The 22335-nt window shown below is 48.2% G+C and overlaps 1 protein-coding gene across 4 annotated transcripts in view; it reads left to right on the top strand.

Annotated features, from left to right (window-relative positions):
- SLC2A9 (solute carrier family 2 member 9) overlaps positions 1 to 22335 on the top strand; it is a 261777-nt gene that overhangs the window by 23924 nt on the left and 215518 nt on the right. For 3 of the 4 annotated variants that reach the window (XM_058546727.1, XM_058546729.1, XM_058546726.1), the window contains exons 2-3: positions 9680 to 9765; positions 14859 to 14959. In XM_058546727.1, coding sequence (XP_058402710.1) covers positions 14897 to 14959 — 63 coding nt within the window. In that variant the 5' untranslated portion in view covers positions 9680 to 9765; positions 14859 to 14896. Of the gene's footprint in view, positions 1 to 9679; positions 9766 to 14858; positions 14960 to 20617; positions 21072 to 22335 lie in introns of those variants that run through there. The other variant, XM_058546730.1, reaches the window with a different exon arrangement.

Below are 22335 nucleotides of genomic sequence, written 5' to 3'. Positions count from 1 at the left end.
GGACGGAGACAGACGGGAGTGATGCAGCTGCAAGCCAAGGGAAGGATTGCCAGTAAATCCTCAGAAGCAAAGAGAGAGGCATGGAACAGATTCTCCCCGAGAGCCTTCAAGAGAGCGTGGCCAGCCGGCACCTTGGTCTCAGACTTCTGGCCTCTAGAACTGCGAGAGGATACGTTTTTGCTGTTTTAAGCTCCCCATTTGTGGTGCTTTGTTAGGGAGCTTTAGGCAATGAATGCAGACGGAAGCGAGGGCTCTGGTTTCCAGCCCTGCCTCGGCTACACGCTGGCTGTACATCCTTGGGCAAATCTCTCACCTCACGTTTCTCATCTGCAAAAAGAGAGAGGTGTGTGGGATCAGCATTTGCCAGTTTTGCTGATAGTTAGAATTACCTGGGACACATCAAAATTATAGCTTCTCAGACCTCTCCTCTGGATTTTTAGAATCAGTGGGTCTGGGAGGGGGCCAGAAATCTATGTTTTTACGAAACTCTCCAGGTGGTGGTAATGACCAGCGTCTTGCTGTGGCTGCCCTCTCTGGCATCCTGGCTTTCTCAAGAGTCAAGCTTTGCCCCTTGACCCCACACACTCTATGCAAGTCTACTCTGGGTGGTGCGTGTTGGTGTCTGTGCCCCACACCCAGATTGCAAACCCGAGAGGGCAGAACCACATCTGTATCTCCAGCACGTTGCCTGGAAGAAGGCCAGCGCTTAGGAATCATGCATCCAAGGAAGGGATAAATCGTCTCTACACACACACATGTCCCGCTCTGGGATGTGTCCTCAAGGGACATGTAAGCTCTCATTCTCAAGATCTCGAATGAGCCTCCCTGCCACCACTGTGGCCCAGCACCCTGCTCCAGTCCACCCTCCATGCTCTTTTGGAGGAACACGTAATGCAGACATAGTTCTGACTCACTTGATCCTGTGAGGTGGGTTCTGTGATTCTTCCCATTTTACAGACAGGGAAGAAACTGAGGCTCAGAGTGGTTAAGCGACTTGCTCGAGGTCACAGAGCCAGTGGTGGAGCTGGGGTTTGAGCCCAGGTGGTCCAGTAGCAGTACCTTAATCACTCTCTTAGCAGCTCTCTCAATCACTCCACCACCCCACCACTCAAAGCAAACCCCTCGCCAACAGGATCCAGCTCAAGCAGCCAGGTCAGTGCCATCTTCTTGTCCCCTTACCTCTCTGGGAAGACCTCCTGTCACTCTCCTCACCCACTCACTCTGCACTGCAGTGGCCCTTCGCCCTTTTGGCCCTCCCTCTCGGCTGTTCTTCCACTGGGCGTCTCCTTGTCTCACGGCCAGACAGCTCTCCCTCTGGGCTGCTGGGCAGTTAGTCTCTTGGGTCTTTGGTGATTGTAACACACAGCCCGGTTCTCCACATGGCTCACCTCTCTCTCCCTTCAAGTCTTTGCTCAAACTTCACCTTTCCAGTGATGCCTCCCAGAACCATCTTTTTAAAATTCACAATCTGCCCCACCATCACCGTGCTAGCATTCCCGTCCCCTTCTTTATATTTTTCCCTTAGCACTTATCACATTCTAACATACTGTATCATTTGCTTGTGTTTTGTTTATGATCTGTCTCCCTCCCTAGAATGTAAGCTCCTTGAGGACAGGCATTTTGCCTGAGTTTTCATTGCTCCATCCCCAGTGCCTAGAACAGCACCTGGACTGCAGTACACACTCAGTAAATGTTTGTTGAATGAATGAAGGAACACGTTCTACACTATTGCAGGCTCTGTTCGTGTCTGTCTTCCTCCTACGAGCACGAGCTCCTTCCAGGATGGGCTTTATCTGATTCATTTCTGTATCTCCAGCAACTGATGAAGGGCCTGGCACTTAGTAAGTCCTCAGGAAGACTTTGTTGAATAAATGAATAAGTAAGCAAATGAATGAATGAATGGATGGATGGATTTCTTTCCCAGGGAAGAGCTCACTTGGCAAAATGCAGCAAATAGGAGTCCATGTGATAGCCTCACCTGTGGCTGCTCCTCAGCGTGGAATGAGCCCCCAGCACAGCGGCTGGGATGTTTACAGCCCCGGGACCTCATTCAGGGCAGTCAAAGTTCAAAAGGGTGATCAAGCCAGCGACCCTGGGCAAAACACTGACATGGGTCTTGACTCTGCCCCTCCCTTGCTCTGCCCCTCTGCCCCTCCCCAGAGGGAGAACTTGGCTTCCCCTGACCTCGTTGGAGAAACTGCCCTCCTCACCCCGTCCCACGGAGGAAGTGCCTCCGCTTGCTCCGCCATCCCCAGCAGCTGCTTCTCAGGAAACAGAGACACGGAGAGGGCGGCAGCTGCAAATGTCCGTCCCCCGCCAGCTCCCTACGACTTTTGGCCCAGCGGCGCTTGGATTTGCTGTTTTGTTTTTTCTGCTGTGCCAGGGCCACACCTTGGCAGACCCAGAAAAGCAACTGCCCACCTTGGAAGGCTACGGTGCTTGCGGGTCTCCCCTCCAAATCCATGCTGGTTATCCACCCTTAGAGTTGTCACAAAGCCACAGACATGACTTGCTGGCTGGAAGCAGGGTGAACGAGAGAGGCCAGAGGAGCTGATGCTCACAGCTAGTGCTCCTGCTTAGCGAGGAAAGTCCTCTCTTGTTGGAGAAGCCACTTGGCATTCCCTCTCCTTGGTGCAGGGGCGTGGGCCCTGGGACTTGCCCTGAGCAGGGCAGAGTCTTTGCTGCTGCAGGCAGAGGGTAAGCCTGAACGCTCCATGCACAACCTCAGAGCATGTGCAGCCTGACCAGGAAGGTGGGGCCAGCAGCTGGGCTCCTGGCCTGCTCCAGGGTCAAGGGGATCTCAGAAACTTCATCCATCTGGCTGGAAGGAAGGTCCTGCAATCTTTTTTTTTTTTTTTTTTAATTTTTTGTTTATTGCAGTAACATTGGTTTATAACATTGCAAAAATTTCAGGTGTACGTCATTGTACTTCTATTTCTGCATAGATTACATCATGTTCACCACCAAAATACTAATTACAACCCATCACCACACACATGTACTGAATTATCCCTTTCACTCTCCTCCCTCCCCCCTTCCCCTCTGGTAACCACCAATCCAATCTCTGTCCCTATGTGTTTGTTTATTGTTGTTATTATCTACTACTTAATGAAGGAAATCATACGGTATTTGACCTTCTCCCTCTGACTTATTTCACTTTGCATTATACCCTCAATGTCCATCCATGTTGTCACAAATGGCTGGATTTCATCGTTTCTTATGGCTGAGTAGTATTCCATTGTGTATACATACCACATCTTCTTTATCCATTCGTCCCTTGATGGGCACTTAGGTTGCTTCCAAGTCTTGGCTATTGTGAATAACGCTGCAATGAAAACAGGGGTGCATGTACCTTTGCAAATTGGTGTTTTCAAGTTCTTTGGATAAATACCCAACAGTGGAATAGCTGGATCATATGGTAGTTCTATCCTTGATTTTTTGAGGAATCTCCATACTGTTTTCCATAGTGGCTGCACCAGTTTGCACTCCCACCAGCAGTGTATGAGAGTTCCCTTCTCTCCACATCCTCTCCAACACATGCTGTTTCCTGTCTTGTTAATTATAGCCATTCTGACAGGCGTGAGGTGATATCTCATTGTAGTTTTGATTTGCATTTCCCTGATAGTTAGTGATTTTGAACATCTTTTCATGTGTCTGTTGGCCATCTGTATATCTTCTGTGGAGAAATGCCTGTTCAGGTCTTTTGCCCATTTTTTAATTGGGTTGTTAGTTTTTTTGTTGTTGAGATGCATGAGTTCTTTATATATTTTGGAGATTGAGCCCTTATCAGATGTATAGTTTGCAAATATCTTCTCCCAATTGTTAGGTTGTCTTTTTGTTTTGTTGATGGTTTCCTTTGCTGTGCAGAAGCTTTTTAGTTTGATGTAGTCTCATTTGTTTATTTTTTCTATTGTTTCTCTTGCCCCGTCAGACATGGTGTTTGAAAACATGTTGCTAAGACCGATGTCAAAGAGCGTACTGCCTATGTTTTCTTCTAGAAGTTTCATAGTTTCAGGTCTTACATTCAAGTCTTTAATCCATTTGGAGTTAATTTTTGTGTATGGTGTAAGTTAAGGGTCTACTTTCATTTTTTTGCATGTGGCTATCCAGTTTTCCCAACACCATTTGTTGAAGAGACTTTCTTTTCCCCATTGTATGTTCTTGGCTCCTTTGTCAAAGATTAGCTGTCCATAGATGTGTGGGTTTATTTCTGGGCTTTCAATTCTATTCCATTGATCTGTGTGTCTGTTTTTGTGCCAGTACCATGCTGTTTAGGTTACTATAGCTTTGTAGTATATTTTGAAATCAGGGAGTGTGATACCTCCAGCTTTGTTCTTTTTTCTCAGGATTCCTTTAGCTATTCGGGGTCTTTTGTTGTTCCATATAAATTTTAGGATTCTTTGTTCTATTTCTGTGAAAAATGTTGTTGGAACTTTGATAGGGATTGCATTGAATCTATAGATGGCTTTAGGAAGTACGGACATCTTAACTATGTTAATTCTTCCAATCTAAGAGCACGGAATATCTTTCCATTTCTTTGTGTCTTCTTCAATTTCTTTCAGAAATGTTTTATAGTTTTCGGTGTACAGATCTTTCACCTCTTTGGTTAAGTTTATTCCTAGGTATTTTATTCTTTTTGTTGCAATTGTAAATGGGATGGTATTCTTAATTTCTCTTTCTGCTACTTCGTTGTTAGTGTACAGAAATGCAACTGATTTTTGTATGTTGATTTTGTATCCTGCAACTTGACCATATTCGTTTATTACTTCTAAAAGTTTTCTGGTGGATTCTTTAGGGTTTTCTATATATAAAATCATGTCATCTGCAAATAGTGACAGTTTCACTTCTTCCTTTCCAATTTGGATCCCTTTTATTTCTTTCTCTTGCCTGATTGCTCTGGCTAGGACTTCCAATACTATGTTAAATAAGAGTGGCGACAGTGGGCATCCTTGTCTGGTTCCTGTTCTTAGAGGGATAGCTTTCAGTTTTTCACCATTGAGGATGATATTAGCTGTGGGTTTCTCATATATGGTCTTTATTATGTTGAGGTACTTTCCTTCTATACCCATTTTATTCAGAGTTTTTATCATAAATGGATGCTGTATCTTGTCAAATGCTTTCTCTGCATCTATTGAGATGATCATGTGATTTTTTGTTCTTCATTTTATTAATGTGGTGTATTACGTTGATTGATTTGCGAATGTTAAACCATCCCTGCATACCTGGAATAAATCCCACTTGATCATGGTGTATAATCTTTTTAACGTATTGTTGTATGCGATTTGCTAGTATTTGTTGAGGATTTTCGCATCAATGTTCATCAGTGATATTGGCCTGTAATTTTCTTTTTTTTGTGTTGTCCTTGTCTGGTTTTGGTATCAGGGTAATGTCAGCTTCATAGAATCAGTTAGGGAGCTTCCCCCCCTCCTCAATTTTTTGGAAGAGTTTGAGAAGGATAGGTATTAAGTCTTCTTTGAATGTTTGGTAGAATTCACCAGGGAAGCCGTCTGGTCCTGGACTTTTATTTTTGGGGAGGTTTTTGATTACTGTTTCGATCTCCTTACTGGTGATTGGTCTATTCAAATTCTCTACTTCTTCTTGATCCAGTTTTGGAAGGTTGTATGATTCTACTAATTTATCCATTTCTTCCAGATTGTCGAATTGGTTGGCATATAGCTTTTCATAGTATTCTCTTATAATCTTTTGTATTTCTGAGGTGTCTGTTGTAACCTCTCCTCTTTCATTTCTGATTTTACTTATTTGTGCCTTCTCTCTTTTTTTCTTGGTGAGTCTAGCTAAAGGTTTGTCAATTTTGTTGATCTTTTCAAAGAACCAGCTCTTGGTTTTATTAATTTTTTCTATTGTTTTTTTGGTCTCTATTTCATTTATTTCTGCTCTGATTTTTATTATTTCCCTTCTTCTACTGATTTTGGGCTTTGTTTGTTCTTCTTTTTGCAGTTCCTTTAGGTGCATTGCTAGATTGTTTATTTGAGATTTTTCTTGTTTGTTGAGATAGGCCTGTATCGCTATAAACTTCCCTCTTAGAACCGCTTTTGCTGTATCCCATAAATTCTGGCATGTCGTATTTTCATTTTCATTTGTCTCCAGGTATTTTTTGATTTCTTCTTTGATTTCTTCGTTAACCCAGTCGTTGTTCAGTAGCATTTTGTTTAATCTCCATGTATTTGTGGCTTCTCTGATTTTCTTCCCATAGTTGATAGGTCCTGCAATCTTAACCTTCAAAGTAAGAGCCAATATAGAAGACAGATTCAGAACTCTGTTGAGCACTCAATTCAAAGTAACCCACAGATTCGTTGACTTTTTTATCCCATTTATGGTTCCATGAAATTTAACTCATTGGCTTAATTCATTCTTTTCTTAAAAGAAACAAGATGGTTTGCTCCATTCCTTGATCTATTCATTCCTTTAAGTAGCATATTGATTTCCTTCCATTCTTTCTTCTGCTAATTAACTAATTAAAAATATTAATTGAGCATCCACTGTGTTGCGGTGCATTTTATTCTAGGTGCTGGACCCAGCAGTGAATGTGACTAGCAGGCTGGGCTAGGGTTTCAGGAGGAAACAGAATCCACCCTAGATGTTTGAGTGTAGGGAGGACTTACAGAGGGGTGGGCAGGTGTAAAGGAAGAAACGAGGGATGGCCAGGCTCCCTGTGACAGCAAGGAGCCATTACCGCTAGCACTGAGGGCAAGGGAAGGAAGTAGTGTCTGGGGAGCCCATGGAGGGCTGGAGCCATGGAGGAGGGCTGCCCAGAGGGAGCGGTAGTTGGGGAGGACGCAACTGTTGCCAGAGCTGCTGAGTTAGAGCAGGGAGGTGGCAGGGAAGAAACATCCCCACCTCTTTCTCTTTCCACCCCGTGATCTCCTGCTGGTGCCTCTCTTGGGCCGACAGCCAGTTGCAAGGGAGTCAGCCGATGCCGTCCTTCAGGGCCAGCCTCCTGGGGCAAGAGCCAGGCAGAGAAGCTGGGGACTGGAGCTGGGGAGGCGGAGAGAGTGATGGGCACAAAGACCAAATCCCAGCTCTCCTGGCTACATATTCTAGTTGGAGGACACAGATAACAAACAGGTAAATATTCATCAGGTGGTGATTGGTGCCATTCCGGAAGTAGATCAGAGTGGGATAGATGGAGGTTGCAGGGCTTGATTAGTGATGGAGTTGCTTTTTATATCTGTGGAGTGGGGGATGAGAAGGGACAGCCATCAGAAGGCTGTGGCCATCTCCCAGGTGAGAGATGACGTGGTCTGCCCCAGATATAACTGACCGCAGAACTGATGAGAGTTGTGACAATTTGGACAGGCACTAGGAGGGCATCCAGAGGAAGGAAGGAGTCTCTGCTGTTTGGCAGGGAGGAGAGCCTGGAATAGGGGGAGACCTGAGGAAAGACGGGATTTGGGCAGGGATGTTGGAAGTTCAGTTTGGGACCTGCTATGATTGAGAAGCTTCTTAGCCAAGTGAGGGCACTGACCCAGTGGGTGGACATGTGAGTCTGTATCTCTGGGAAAGGTTCAAGCCTGAGACAGAGGTTTGGGAGTGTCAGCAGCATAGTGATGGTTTTCAGGCTCTGTGTCTGGGTGAGGTCACCCGAGGAGAGAGGGTGCACAACAGAGACGAGGGCTTTGGGCTGAGTCCTGGGACGCCCCACCTTGGAGGTCTGGTAGGTGAGGGTGAGCAGCTGAGCCGACTAAGAAGGAGTGGCCGGAGAGGCTGAGGGAAAACCGGGCCAGCATGTTGGCTGGAAGATGGGAAAAGGAAGTTTCTAGAAGGACCCAGAAGGAAGAGGAGTGGTCAGCTTCATTAAAGCTGCTGGGAGGTTATAGGACATTGACTATTGACTTTGGATCATTGATGTCCTCAATAAGAGCAACTTGAGCGGTGTGGTGGGTCAAAAACCCTATGGGCTCGAGTTGAGGAAAGAATGGAAGGTGCAACGTAGAGACGGTGAATTCTCTTTGGGAGAATTTTGCTGTAACAAAGAGCAAAGAAATGAGATGATAACAGAGGTCACGGGGTCAAAGGAAGTTGATGTTTTAATTGAGAAGAAATTTGCTTGACATAAAATTAACCATTTTAAAGTGAACAATTCAGCGGCATTTAGTATATTCACAGTGTTGTGCAACCATCATCTCTGTCTAGTTCCGAAGCATTTTCATCACCCCAAAAGCAATGTCTTATCCATTAAATAGTTGCTCCCCATTCACCCCCTCCCCCAGCCGGGATAACCGCTAATCTGCTTTCTGCCTCTATGGATTTGCCTGTTTGGACACTTCACTTAAATGGAATCATACAACACGTGACCTTTTATGTCTGGGTTTTTTCACTTAGCATAATGGTTTTGGGGTTCTTCCACATTGTAACATTTATCACCACTTCATTCCTTTTTATGGCTGAATAATATTCCATTGTACCGATAGACCACGATTGTTTATCCAGTTATCAGTTGATGGCCATTTGGACTCTTTCCACCTTTTAGCTATTGTGAATAGCACTGCTGTGAGCATTCATGTACCAGTTTTTGTTTGAACACCTGTTTTCCATTCTCTTGGGTATGTTCCTCAGAATAGAATTGCAGGGTCATATGGTAATTCTATATTTACTTTTTGAGAAACCACCAACTATTTTCCACAGTGGCTAAACCAGTTTACATTCCCACAGGCAATGTATGAGGGCTCCAATTTCTCCACATCCTTGCCAACATTTCTTAGTTTTGTTTTTTAATTGGTGATATTAAGACATTTTTGTATATATCCTGGAATGATCTAATAGAGTGGGAGAAATTGAGGATGCTGAAGAGAAATGGGATAATTGCTGGAGGGAAATCCTTGAGAAGATGAGAAGGATGTGCCCACAAGACCCACAAACTCTACAGAGACCAGCACAGAGCTGAGACCAACCTCATCATCCTTGAGATGCCACATCACAGGTCAGAGGCCGCAGTGCAAGGCCAAGTGCAGAGAGCTTGCACCCCAGGCAGCAGGGAGCCATGGGTTCAAATCCCAGCTCTAAGCTGCCAGCCATGTTAGAAATAAAGCAAGCAGGGCTCAGAGAAGAATCTTTCCTCTGCCACACCAGCCCTCTGTTTATCTCAGGGTCCTGAAGAGAGAGTAGGATTAGCACGTGCACATCAGTCTCGAGGTAGAGAGAGAGGTCAGGAGGACTACATGGCCTTCACAAAATACCAACAAAGGCGATCACCATGGGTGCAGCATTTCACAGTTGACGGCTCTCCTGTATTTCTCCACGGGCCGATTTTGTTCCTCCGTCGACAGAGTACAAGAGGCAAGAGTTAACCCCTCATCCTTCTCCTCTGGGCTTAGGACTTGATCAGCCTGCATTTGTTTGTGTCCTGCATCACAATTCCGGTGTGTCACGTCACCTGACCCTCCCCACAGCCCGGGCAGGTGGGTCCATCCTCATGTTAGCGAGAAGGGAGTGGACACCCAGGAAGGTTAATCTGTTAGTCAGCAGTGGCTTCGCCAGGACACCTCTGCTTTCGACTCCTTGTCTGGAACCTGCTGCCCCACACCTGGGCCTGTTTTTAATACACTGAGCTAGCCATCAATAATTCATCGTTAATCATTTATCGCTTGTCACAGAATGTTTACAGAAACAGCCGGATGCCATGTAACCATTAATGCTGTTTTCTTTCACAATTTCCTAGGTTTCTATCTGATTATATCAAGAGCTGATCTATCCATGAAGCATATTCAGTCTGCTCTAACAGGGGAGGGAAGCTCCAGGAAAGAGGTAAGTTATGCTCACAGACTTGGCTTTGGGGATGATTTCAAGAATTACTGAGACTCTTACAGAACAACTGGAACAAGGGATTTGAAAATTGAGGGATTTAAAAATCAACTTGGTGAAGATTAAGTGAGAAAATGCACATAAAGTGCTTAGTGTGGTGTCTGACAGATGTTAATGTAAAAATGAAATTGATTATGAGTGATTATGGCTGTGGTTATTATTCCAAAGGCTGGTAATCTGGTAAATGTCCTCATTCCTCTCTCCCCTTCCTTCCTTTCTTTCTTTTAAAGCTGCTCTATTTTCTACATTCCTTTTCAATATCTTGTTTCAGGGTTAGCTTTAGCTACATGCCAAAGTCCGCAGAGAATTAACCCTGAAAATTAAGAAGAAAGTCACAGAGCCGGCCCTGATGCCTTAGTGGTTAAAATTTGGTGCACTCTGCTTCAGTGGCCTAGGTTCAGTTCCCGGTGTGGAACCACACCACTCGTCTGTCAGTAGTCATGCTGTGGTGGCAGCTCACACAGAAGAACTAGAAGGACTTACAACTAGAATATACAACTATACACTGGGAATTTGGGGAGGAAAAAAAATGGGAAGATTGGCAACAGATGTTAGCTCAGGGCGAATCTTTCCCAGCAAAAAAAAAAAAAAAAAAAAAAAAAAAGAAGAAGAAGAAAGTCACAACCAAGAGTTAAGCAGACCAAGAACTTGGGGACCAAGGAGTCTGCGGCGTTCCCTGTCCCGAGCTGTCAGCCAGAGGCTGTTGGAACCCCTGGGCCTTGCTCAGCAGAGTGGACAGAGCCCAAGGCAGTGACTCCGGGCACTTCCAGGAAGGGGCCTCCAGCTTGCTCGAGCCTGGTTGGGGAGAGCAAGTCCACCTTGGCTGTCGGCTGCCCTTTTGTGATGCACTGATCCACGTCGGGGCCTTGTCTTTGCTTTTGTCCTTCCGCCCAACACATGCTTATGAGTGAGGGTCTGACTTCAAGCTTCTGGGCCCAGAACGGACCTCTGTGGCAGGTTGGTGGGTAAAGATTCTTCTCTGAGCCCTGCTTGCTTTATTTCTAACATGGCTGGCAGCTTAGAGCTGGGATTTGAACCCATGGCTCCCTGCTGCCTGGGGTGCAAGCTCTCTGCACTTGGCCTTGCACTGCGGCCTCTGACCTGTGATGTGGCATCTCAAGGATGATGAGGTTGGTCTCAGCTCTGTGCTGGTCTCTGTAGAGTGAGGTGCACAGTCTCAGACTCTGCTGCAGACAGCTCCCCTGGGCAGCGGGTTCTTATTGACTTAGCAATCCTCATCCTTCTCCTTGCTGGCCAGGGAGTAGAAGACCAGAGTTGGCTGTGGCTCTGGAGAAAGCACAGCCACCACCCACACATCATCCTGGTGCCAGCAATGTTCCTCTTTGGCAGCCTGTTTTCTGGAAGGAGTGCATGAGTCTCTCCCCGTCCTCGGCCTAGGGCACACCTCACCTCTCAACACGGAGGATTTATTCAGCCTGTCGTTTGGATCTGCTGAGCACACTGTTCACCCCCACCCCATGCCCGTGTTCCCCACCTTAATTATCATGTGGAAATATTTAACACACGCTATGATTTCTTCATGTCCACTCCTTGCCTTCTCTTCTCCTCCCACCCATTTCTTTGCTCGAAGCTTCATCCACATTCGTGACTGTTCACCTGCTCTGACCTTGATTTTTAGGTGGTTCCAGCTTGGATGGGTGATGTACATCCTAACAAAAGCCACCCTTTGACCACAGCTCGAATCACGTCTTCTCTCAGCGGTTCTCCAATCTAAGCCCCCAATGGAAGCTTGACGTTCTCCTTTAACTGCCTTGTCATGCCTGTCCCTCACCCTCTGTCCCTCCCTCATGAACACCCAAAGCTAGTGAGAGCCACCATCTTCCTTCTTCAGTACTGAGCCGTGAATGGACCTTCTACAGCATCCTGCTACCTGATCAGGCTTGGTTTTAAGGCTGCTCCCCAGATGTCCCTAGTGACTATTTCACAGTGTTGCAAACCTGCCCCACGCCTCCCTCCTTCTTCCCCTTCAGTTGATTGCTTGGCCTTGTGCTTCACTGGGGATAGAGATGCCATTCAACAGAAGTCCTCATTTCTCCAATTCCAAGTCTGCAGTCCTAGCCATCCTTTTACCTACTTTCCGTCCTCTGATCCACACCTCACTGCCTGCCCTCTTCTCTGCTCCACCTCTTGGCCAGCATTCTGGAAAGATTTGTCTCCCCTTCCAGATGTTCCAGGCTCTCCCCAACCACTCCACTTAAATCACTCTCATTACACTTACCAATGGCCTTCATGTGGCCACATGCAGTGGACGCTCTTCATTCCTCTTACTTGATGTCTGAGCCGTATTCAACACAGCTGACCACTCATCCCCTCTGAAAATTCTTGTCTGGCCTTTGCTAACACCTCACTCTCCCTGTTTTCTCCAACTCGGTCTCCTTTGCCATTTTCCACCTGCTGTCTGCTCTTTCCACATTGGGGTTTCTTAGGAGTCTTCTCCTCTACACTCTCGCCCTGGGCAGTCTTACCTAACCCATGGTGTTATTACCCTTAATTTATCTCGAGCCCAGACCGCTTCTCAAGCACCACTCTTGTTTCCAACTGCCCAAGTGGTATTTGCACTAGGATGTCACACAAACATCTCAAGCTCCACACTTCCTAAACAGAACTCTTCATTTCCTCCTGTCTCCAAATCTGTTACCTTCTGAGACTTCTCCAGCTCAGTGAATGATGGTTGCCATTAATTACACACCAGGGATTTGCCAGGCATCTCCCAAGGCCTTTTATACACATTATCCCTTATCTAACAATCACGATATGAGAGAGTGATAACCATCATCAACTGACTGATAAGAAAACAGACCCAGAAGTTAAGTAACTTGTGCTTGGTCACAATGGCAAAGCCAGGGTGGGGACCCAAGTTTCTGACTCCAGTAGCCTTGCTCTTTCCTCTCTTCTCATTTCTTTTCAAATCCTGCCTCTTGCCTGATCATTTGGAGCCCATCTTCATCCTTAGGTATCTGCAGGGCCACCATGTTGCATAACTCCAGGGGAACATTTACAGTGACATCTGTGTGAATGACGCTCCCTGGAGTTGTATGGTGACAGCCATTCATATAAACTAGAATGGGAATGCAGCCTGTGGAGGTGGGCCGGTGGTGGCCATGGATAACGTCATTCTGGCTGGCTCTGTCCCATCCCATCCCATCCAGTCCCATTCTGACTCCTCTCTTCCTGGCCCCCCCATTCTGTTTTCTGTACACCTCTCGGGCCAGGCACTCTGTCAGACTCTGTGCACACAGAGATGGATCAGCTATGGCCCCCGAGTGTGAGGAATACATTGGTCAGAGTTCTCCAGAGGAACAGAATCAATAGGATGTATGCCTGTATATTAGATATGTATAGATATAGATATAGGTGTACATATAGATAGAAAGTGAGAGAGACAGAGAGAGAAATTTTAAGGAATTGGCTCATGAGATTGTGGGGGCTGGCAAGCCCAAAACCCATATGGCGAGCCAGTGGGCTAGAAATTCTGGTAAAAGTTGATGTTGCAGTCTTGGTCTGAAGTCTGGAAACTCAGGCAGAATTTCTAGTTCTCCTCTTGAGGCAAAATTCCTTCTTCTTCAAGGTACCTCAGTCTTTGCGCTTAAGGCGTTCAAATGAATGAATGAGGCCCACCCACATTATGGAGGGTCATTGCTTTCCTTAAAGCCAGCTTTAAGCCAGATTGTAAATGTTAATTGTATCTAAAAAATACCAGCAACATCTAGCCTGTTCTCTAGGTGTTCAACCAAACAACTGGGCACCATGGCCTTGCTAAGTCGACACATAAAATGATCCATCAGGAGAAGGTCTCGGTCACTGGCGAGGACACAGACAAGAGAACAGTCAGCCTGTACAATTTTCTTCCTGCTAGGCTAATGGGACTTGCTAAGGTACATGCACAGGAGGATGTGATTCAGATTTTCCAGAAGGAACAGACAGACGAGCAGAGGATGTGGGCCTGGAAGGTGAGAGAAGGGAAGGAGGAAAGCATTATAGGTTAAGGGGGCAGCCCAAGAAACAGCAAGAGAGGCCTGAAAACAAAGGTCCAGTGGGCTGGAGTGTCCCTGAGTTTTTGCTGGGACGAGACACAGGTGGCACCTTGCTTCCTCTTAACCTAGATACTAGGAGCTTAATAAATAATTGTTGAATAAATAATTTAGTGTATAAATACTTTAAATTTAAAAAACACATGGGCATAGTTTAAGTACAAAAATTGTATAATAGTGTGACTCTATAAGTACATCTATTTTTAATGCTGACTAATATATACTTTTTAATGTGTCCTCCTCTTTTTGTCAAGTAAGAATATGTTATAAGCATTTCCCATGACATTAAATGTTCCCCTTTAAGACTTTAAGCACTACGTGAGTTTCCATCATTTGGATATCGTAATTTATTTACACTTTCCTGTTAGATATTTTTTACTATTGCGAATACTATTTTTCTAACATGAAAAACACTGTAATGACAATCTTTGGCTTAAATCTTTGTGCATGTTTTTGTTACTGCTTTAGGCTAACTTTTATAGATGGAGTAGTTGGGCCAAAGGGCCTAAATATTTTTATGGCTCTAGAAACATATTTCCAAACTCCAGAAGAGCTGTACAGTTTTCTCCTTCTGTCATGCCAGTGATTCCGGTTACAATTTTGGTAATTGTTTCCAATTTGACTGGGGAGATGAGCGCTTCATTTTAATTTGCACTGCTTTTATTTTCACATCTTGGGGACAGAAAGTCTAGTGTTTCTATGAAGGTCCATAAGAAGGACCTTCTGATAAGAATGTTCTGGAAAGGGGCCTGTATTTAATAAGCAGGGCAGCAAGTGTGGGAAACAGATCTAATCCAACCCAACCACCTCGCGAATGGAGAAACAGAGGCCAGAGAAGAGGAAGGAGGTGCCCAGGTCTCCAAGGGGAGCTGGGGTCGCCCATCCTGATGTCCTCATCAGGGCCCCTCACCTGTTCCGGGCCACCTCCCCTGAGTTACCCATCTGCGACAGCAAGTATCTAATGGCTTCTTCCTTTTTTCTCAGGAACAAAGAAGCCCAGCCCAAAATCTGAAAAATAAACCATGAAGCTCAGTGAGAGAGACTCAGCAGATGACAAAGAAGGCGATTTGGTGAAAAAGAAATTGGTCAGTTGGTTTCCTTGTCTCTCGCTTACACCACAGGGGTGGTCCCTCCTCGCTGTCCACCTTCCTCCCGGGGGAAGTGGGGGTGAGGGTGAGGTCAGGCAGAGAAGAGTGAGCAGAGGCTGGAAGCAAAGTTGTGTGGGAAGGAGCCGTGTGAATCGGAGCTGTGTGTCCGGTGAGGCGCAGGCCACTGATGGCCTTGTACTTTGTGGATGATAAGACTATCCGCTGGTGACCTTCTGGATTTGGGGGGTGGTTGTCTGCATACCAAAAGTCATTCTCAAGGAGGGGACATTGATGTTGAAGGCGATGATGTCATCGTCCTTAAGGATCTGCTGAAACCCATCCTCCACCCCACCACAAGGCCCAGTCCACCTGCCCCCTCCTCCAGGAAGTTCTCAGCACTGAGAAAGGATCTCTCCCTCCTTGGGACTCCTTGAACCCTCTCTTTAAACCAAATTCAAAAACCAGTAGCCAGACAGTGCTGGATCTGTGCCAGACCTTTACACAGGTCTCCCATTCTGTTCTCTGGGCCACACCACAGTGAAGGCATCGCTACCTCCATTTTACAGGCAGGGAACTGAGGCTCAAAGAAGGCTTGAAGCCACTCATCCAAGGCTACTTAGCTGGTTTGAAGTGCAACTGGTCTGGAACTACGGCCCATCTGTGCCTCGTCTCCTGTGATGGATGTAGAAGCAACCAGGACTCAGAAGAAAATACGTCCATATTTGTAATAAACCTTTATTTACCAGAACAAAGATCAACACAAGTGTGTTTACCAAATTGCCAGGGAAGTCTGAAACTGGGAGGCTGAGCATCATTATCCACATGTCACAGGTGGAAATGGAGTTTCAGGGAGGCCAAGTCCCCTGCCTCAGGTCATCCAGGGACATGGTGGAATCACGTTAAATCAATAGCAATTCCCTGTATATTTTTCTTGGTGTTTATATTAGGTTGAGTCAAGGTTCCACTGTCCAGGCATTTGGTTCCGATGAAGAAAGTGGTATTGTCATCTCAAATGTTCTGTTTAAATGATACTCAATAGAAACTCCCCTTTTTTTCCTACCCTTTCCTGGGGGAAAATTTTCATCTTGTTCAAGCCGAATCTCCAGCCTGAGGAAATCTTCCAGAGGACAGTTTGAGTTCAGTGCCAGAAGCACCTACTGGGCTCCTTCCCCGAGCCAGACGGGAAGAAGGCCCTGGGAATTCGAAGAGGCTCAGGACATTGTATTAGTCTGCTCGGCTGCCATGAAGAGCACCACAGACTGAGGGGCTTAAACAACAGAAATCTATTTTCTCACAGTCCTGGAAGTTAGAAGTTCAAGATCAAGGTGTGGGCAGAGTTGGTTTCTTCTGAGACCTTTCTCCTTGCCTTGTAGACGGCCATCTTCTAGCTGTGACTTCACATCTGTGTATGTCTGTGTCCTAATCTCCTCTTCGTATAAGGACACCAGTCATACTGGATCAGGGCCCCCCCACCGTGACCTCATTTTACTTTACTCTCCTCTTTAAAGGCCCTGTCTCCAAATGCAGTCACATTCTGAGGTACCAGGGGTAGTGCTTCAACATATCGATGTAGGGGGGACAGTTCACCCCATAACAGACGCACACAGTCCCTGCCCTCGGTGAGCTCCTCTCCAGAGGCGAAGGCACACATGAGGACAGACGCTTGCACGAAAGGGTGGTCAGAGCTGGCGCAGCTGTGAGCAGCACGTGGAACACAGAGGCGGGGCAGAGAGAGGTCCAGGGAGGATTCTGGGGGGAAGAAGGGGGATGCTGAGTACTGAAGGATGAGCAAAGTTGCAGGTAGTCAGAGGGAAGAACCTGAGCAAGGGCCAGGAGAACCCAGCGTGAGGAGGTGCTCGCTCAACAGATACTGGGGGGCAGGTATACACATGAGGAACAAGTGTCAGAACAGGCTGAATGGCCCCAGCACCCCAGGAACGTTCGTTTAATGACCACATCCTCAATAGAGTTAGTTTTCTTACGATCTGCCTGAGAGCGTGGCCACAGGCCCTGTGGAATGGCGGGATGGCGCTGGATTTGGAGACGGACGAAGCCAGCTCTCCTTGAATCTCTATTCTTCCCCATGGCATCGGCCTAGTGGCTCCTCATAGGGCTCCTGGGAGGATTGGTGATATTGGGTGTGAACACTTGGCCAAGGGCAAAGCAGTGTAGACGTGTACTGTGCAAGAACGGAGGAGTGTGCTCTGGGTAACGGGGAGCCCTGGCCACCTGCCCTCTGGTTCACGGAGCCATACCACGTCACCATTCTTCACGGAGGGACAGAACTCGAGCACTGGCATGGGCCTCAGCAATCGTCCCATGACGTCAACCTGGCCGCAGACCTCTCCTTTCACTGCTGAGGATGCTTGTTCCCCAGAGTGGGGCAAATCTTTCTACACAGATTGCTCACGACGGCATTTATTCAGAAAAGGCTGAGAGCATTTGGGTCAAGAAATAGCACATTATCTGGGAACAAGGTGATTTGAAGAGAAATAATGACTATTCATCGTACGCTTGCCATGTGCTGGGAGCTGTCCTGGGTTCCATGGTTCTATGTGTTTTTCGTGTATAAACTCATCAAATATTCTCAACGAGTCTGTGAGGTGGAGGTGCTATTATTATGCCCATTTTACAGATGAGGACATTGTGCCCAGAGAGGCTGAATAACTTGCCCAAGAGCTCACAGATTGTAATGTTACCGAGCTCTAAGGGACTGGTGACCCACAAGTGGGTCCTTTTTCCCAGAGCCACTTGTGCCAATAGAACGAGACCGGGTTTGGAATAGCAGAGCAGAAACGTTGTCCATTGATCAATGAATGGAGGAGGCAGAGCTCGTGCTCTAAAACACCTTCTCCTGGAAGGGGAGGTGAGCAGGTTCTTAGGGATGTGAAGGGGGAGGGGTCTCCACGTCATCACTCGGAGCGGGGACATTTGTGGCATGCATATATCTTCCCTTCTTGCACATGGCACCTTTTGCACATGGCACCCCATCGCCATCTTGGACCTTTCTGGTTTGGACCAGGTCTGCCGTTTGGCCATCTGACATTGTTCTCCCTTGGTTCCTATAAGCAAGCACAACTTAAAGCATTAGACATGGAAAATGTTTTAGGGACTTCCCTGGGTGACAGTAAGTGGCTGAGCAGAGACTCAAATCCAGGCAGTGTGGCGCCGGTATCTGGGTTTTAAAGCACTGAGCTGTGGCAAAGTGAAGAGACAGCTCCCATCACCTTCACCAAGGCTTTCCAAAAAGTGGAGCTGTTTATTTTTGTCACCTTGGGAAGCCCTGGGGATGCCACTGGGAATGTGAGCTCACTAATCTGCCTGAAAGAAGAAAGTGCAGTTAACCCGATGGCCAGGCTTTCTGCATGGCCAGAGCGCTGGCCTGGAACTTGAGCCGGGACGCCTGGGTGCTAGTCTCAGGTGAGGGACTGTAGGCTAGCCGCTGCTCACCCCTGGGCCAGTTTGTTGGCAGGCTGGGGAGAGGATTTACGGACAGCCAGCTCCACCAATAAGAGGAACTCTTCAGGCCAAGCTCCGCCTCCAGGCTGCAGGATGAAGAGGGAGAGTGACCCGCAAGTTTCCCTGGTTTTGCTGACTTGTGTCCAGTCCCGGGTTCTGGGAGAGCCCCTGGGGCCAGGCAGGGCCGGGGCAGCCCCTCTGGCTTCTGCCCTCAGAGCTCAAATTCAGCAGGACTTTGGGTCAGGGACGTTGAGGCAGGAGAGGTGGGCAGGGACAGCTCTGCCGGGCCTCGAGTCCACACTCGGGGTACGCTGCCGGGCCTCGGGCCCACACGCGGGGTACGCTGCCGGGCCTCGGGCCAGTGTGGCCTGTAGACACGCTGAGGTGGCCGGCAGGGCCTGTAATGCTTTTTGACTTGGGAAGCCCTCACAGCCCAGGGACCCCCAGACACCAGGGACCTAGCACCTGCCCTCCCACTTTACACCCAGCTGCAGATGCTTATTGTGTGCACTGCCTGGGTCCTGGCGCCTTTTGAGATGAAGAGTATAAAGTCTCCATCAGGAGGGGGCAGGGTGTCCTCAGTGCACAGGGAGGCAGCTGTCTCTTCCCCCTCCCTGCCCCTCCCACACTTTAGGCCCCAGCCACGCTCAATTATTTGGTCCCCCACATACCCCAGGGCATCCATGCCTGCAGGCCCTGGCTCAGTGGCCTCCCATCCTACGCCTGTCTCTGCCTGCCTGTTCCCTGGGTTTACTCACCTGGTAGGAATCTGCTCAGGAATCACCTCTTCCAGAAAGTCTTCCGTGATCCAGCCTCAGGTTGGCTCGGTGCCTCCTCCGTGTTTTCCCGGGGAAGCCTCAGGTTGCATGTCAGGCTGTAATCGAGAGCGTCCATGTTAGGGTCCTGCTCTGGACCACAGCTCCGTGAGGGAAAGCCAGCCAATCGCTCACTGGCTGAAAATCAATTCTCGGAATAGCCAATTCTCCGAGCGGTATCCCTGCATGATTAATATGCAAAATGGTTATTGCACTGAATGATCCGTGTGCTCAATAAGTAACTAGCCTCATTATTGAGGGTCAGCTTTTCCTTTTGGAAGTTTTGGTTCCCCGTTGAGCAGCTGTTTTTCCCTGTTGTGCATCTCGGGCTGGATGTTTGAATGTGCGCTGACATTCCACGCTCCCAGCACTTCTGCGATATTCCACATCTTTGTTTTTTTGTGTGTGTGAGGAAGATCAGCCCTGAGCTGACATCCATGTCAATCCTCCTCTTTTTTTTGCTGAGGAAGACTGGCTCTGAGCTAACATCTATTGCCAATCCTCCTCCTTTTTTTTCCCCCCCAAAGCCCCAGCAGATAGTTGTATGTCATAGCTGCACATCCTTCTAGTTGCTGTATGTGGGACGCGGCCTCAGCATGGCCAGAGAAGCGGTGCGTCGGTGCGCGCCCGGGATCCGAACCCGGGCCACCGGTAGCGGAGCACGTGCACTTAACCGCTAAGCCACGAGGCCGGCCCTCCACATGTTTTATTTCAATGTGTGCTTTCCATTAAACCCAGTCTGCTGGCTTCTCATCTCTTGTTTGTGGACTGGAGGCCTGGTCTGGCCTTCTAGGGGTTCTGCATTCCCCGAACTCGCCTTTGCCCCGCCGGCCTCTGCACCTGCTCTCTGCTTCTGGAGTAAATGGCGAGGCAACCCGTCCTAGACATGAGTTAAGGTGCTCCTCTGACATCTGGGGCAGATCGGCCATGCAGCAAATTAATTCTCATGACGTGCTAGTGGGCATGGGGGGTCTTGCCTCCTTGATGCCTTCCTTGAGCCAGCCCGGGGCGGGCACGTAGGAGGTGCTCCCTCAGCCAATGCTGAAAGAGCAGGACAGGGGAATGACTGAGTGGCAGATTCTTTTTCTTCCAAACCCGCAGCCTCCTCATTTGTTCTAGAGCTTCAGGGCAGCCCATGTCCATGTCCAACAGGCTTCTCGGGCCACGTGTTTTCTATTTCAATCTCAAGATAACTTGGCAGGACAGTCAGGGCAGGACCAAGCTCCCAGTTTGCACTTGTAACCGCAGTAGCTCAGAGAAGCAAACTGACTTGCCTAAGGACACACAGTTAAAAAGCAGTGGAGTCAGGGTTGGAACCCTGCCAGGCTTCTTCTGCAAAGTCAGTAACCTTTTGTTCTGTCCCGGTCCTTAGGGAGACTTGCCCTGGGTTAAGGCCAGTCGCTCCACTCCCTGCACGGTGGCTTTGTTAAGAGGGAAATTAAAAAGATGCCAAATGAAAAATCCACAGCCCAGCTGGTGATTCCTGAGAAGACAAGTTTCCCTTTAAGACTCTTCAGTTGCTGTTATGACCTGGAAACAGGGCAAAAAAAGCAAAACAAAAAACATTGCCCAACTTCCCATTCAGACGAGAGAAAATTGCCACATTTCCTATTGGGATCCTCCCGCCCTCAGGGAGACGCTCTGGAGGAGCCTGGCCCGGAGGCCCTGCGGGAGCCTGGCCACCAGCCGGGAAGGCCAGCGGGGCGGTCGTCAGGAAAGAGAGCATGGATTCCCAGGAACCAAGCGTGGCTCCCCTCACATGTGGCCCGAGCCACCCGGGGCCTCCCGAGGGCGCCCGCCTGACGAGCGGGACGCCGGGTGGGAGCAGAAGAAAGGTAAATATAGTCACCAGCCTCTGTACCGACCACCAGACCTCTGTACCTGAAAAGCTGCGGCTTTGGTCAGGGAGGGCTGTGTGTGAGTTCTGGCGTCCTGGTCCCTGTGACCTGGGCTGAGGTGCTCCACCTCTCAAGCCGCAGTTTCCTGGGGCCGACAGCATATTCTGGCAGCATGGCTGTGCTCATGTACTGAGGCCACAGCAGAGAACTGCCTCGCACATGCTGGGCAGTGTCCCCTTCCTCCCTGCCTGCCCCCACCAGCGGGCACCCTCTGCTCCTGGGGCTGGAGGTGAGAGGTGGTGGGCACAGGCAGTGGCAGGGGGCTCCAGGGAGAAGGCTCCCACCTGCTCTTCTCTGCCCTCCGATGGGGGGCAGAGACCCAGAGGATGAGTTTGAGAACAAAAGGCGATGGAGAACGGGCATTTTGTCCAAAATGTGATTCTGTTCCCGTGAATGAATCCCATTCAGTTCAAGCTCCTCTTAGTGCAGAAAAATATTCTGGCCTCACACCTGGCAGTGTCCATCCCTGTGGCCTATAAATCCTCCCTCTCGCCTCATCCGATCGCCAGCATCTACCCAGCACCTCCTCTGCAGCAGGCTCACTGCCTGCAAGGAAGAGCCCCGCCCTCAAAACTAAGACCCCACCCACTGTCCCAGCCTCTGCTGCTGACTCTCAGGGGCACCTACCGCAGGACAGGTGAGGACCTTACCTGCTTTAACTCCTTTCTTCTGCATAATATGCTACAAGGTGGGGTCTATTATCATCCCCATTTTACAGATGAGGGCACTGAGTCACAGAGCAGCTGTGTAACTGGCCCCAGGTTACACAGTTGTAAGGGGCAGAGCTGGAGGTCAGACGGAATTGAATCAAAGGGATAAACGTAAAAATGAGGAGGTGCCTTTATGGAGACTTTCAGAAGAGGAGGTGCTGGCTATGGGTCTTAGGTAACAAAAATCTCTAGAAGGCAGGATTTCAGGCAGATGTAGCCACACGGGCCATGTCAGGAGAGATCTTGGCACGTAACTTGGGCAAGAGCCATTCTGTATGGCGGGGCAGAGGAAAGTGGAGAGAGAAAATAAAAAGAGTAAGCAGGCTTTCTGAACATTCCCTATGGGCACACAAGTCTCTGAACGTCATCCAGTGACATACTGACTGCTCGACAACCTATGCAGCCGGTGCTGTTATTTAGATCCTATTTCACAGCTGCATAAGCTGAGACCCAGAATGTCAAGACACTGTCAGGCTCCCACAGCTGCGTGG

This window comes from Diceros bicornis, chromosome 8 (genome assembly GCF_020826845.1).
Source record: "Diceros bicornis minor isolate mBicDic1 chromosome 8, mDicBic1.mat.cur, whole genome shotgun sequence".
NCBI lineage: Eukaryota > Metazoa > Chordata > Mammalia > Perissodactyla > Rhinocerotidae > Diceros > Diceros bicornis.
This window is presented reverse-complemented; position numbering and strand designations above follow the sequence as displayed.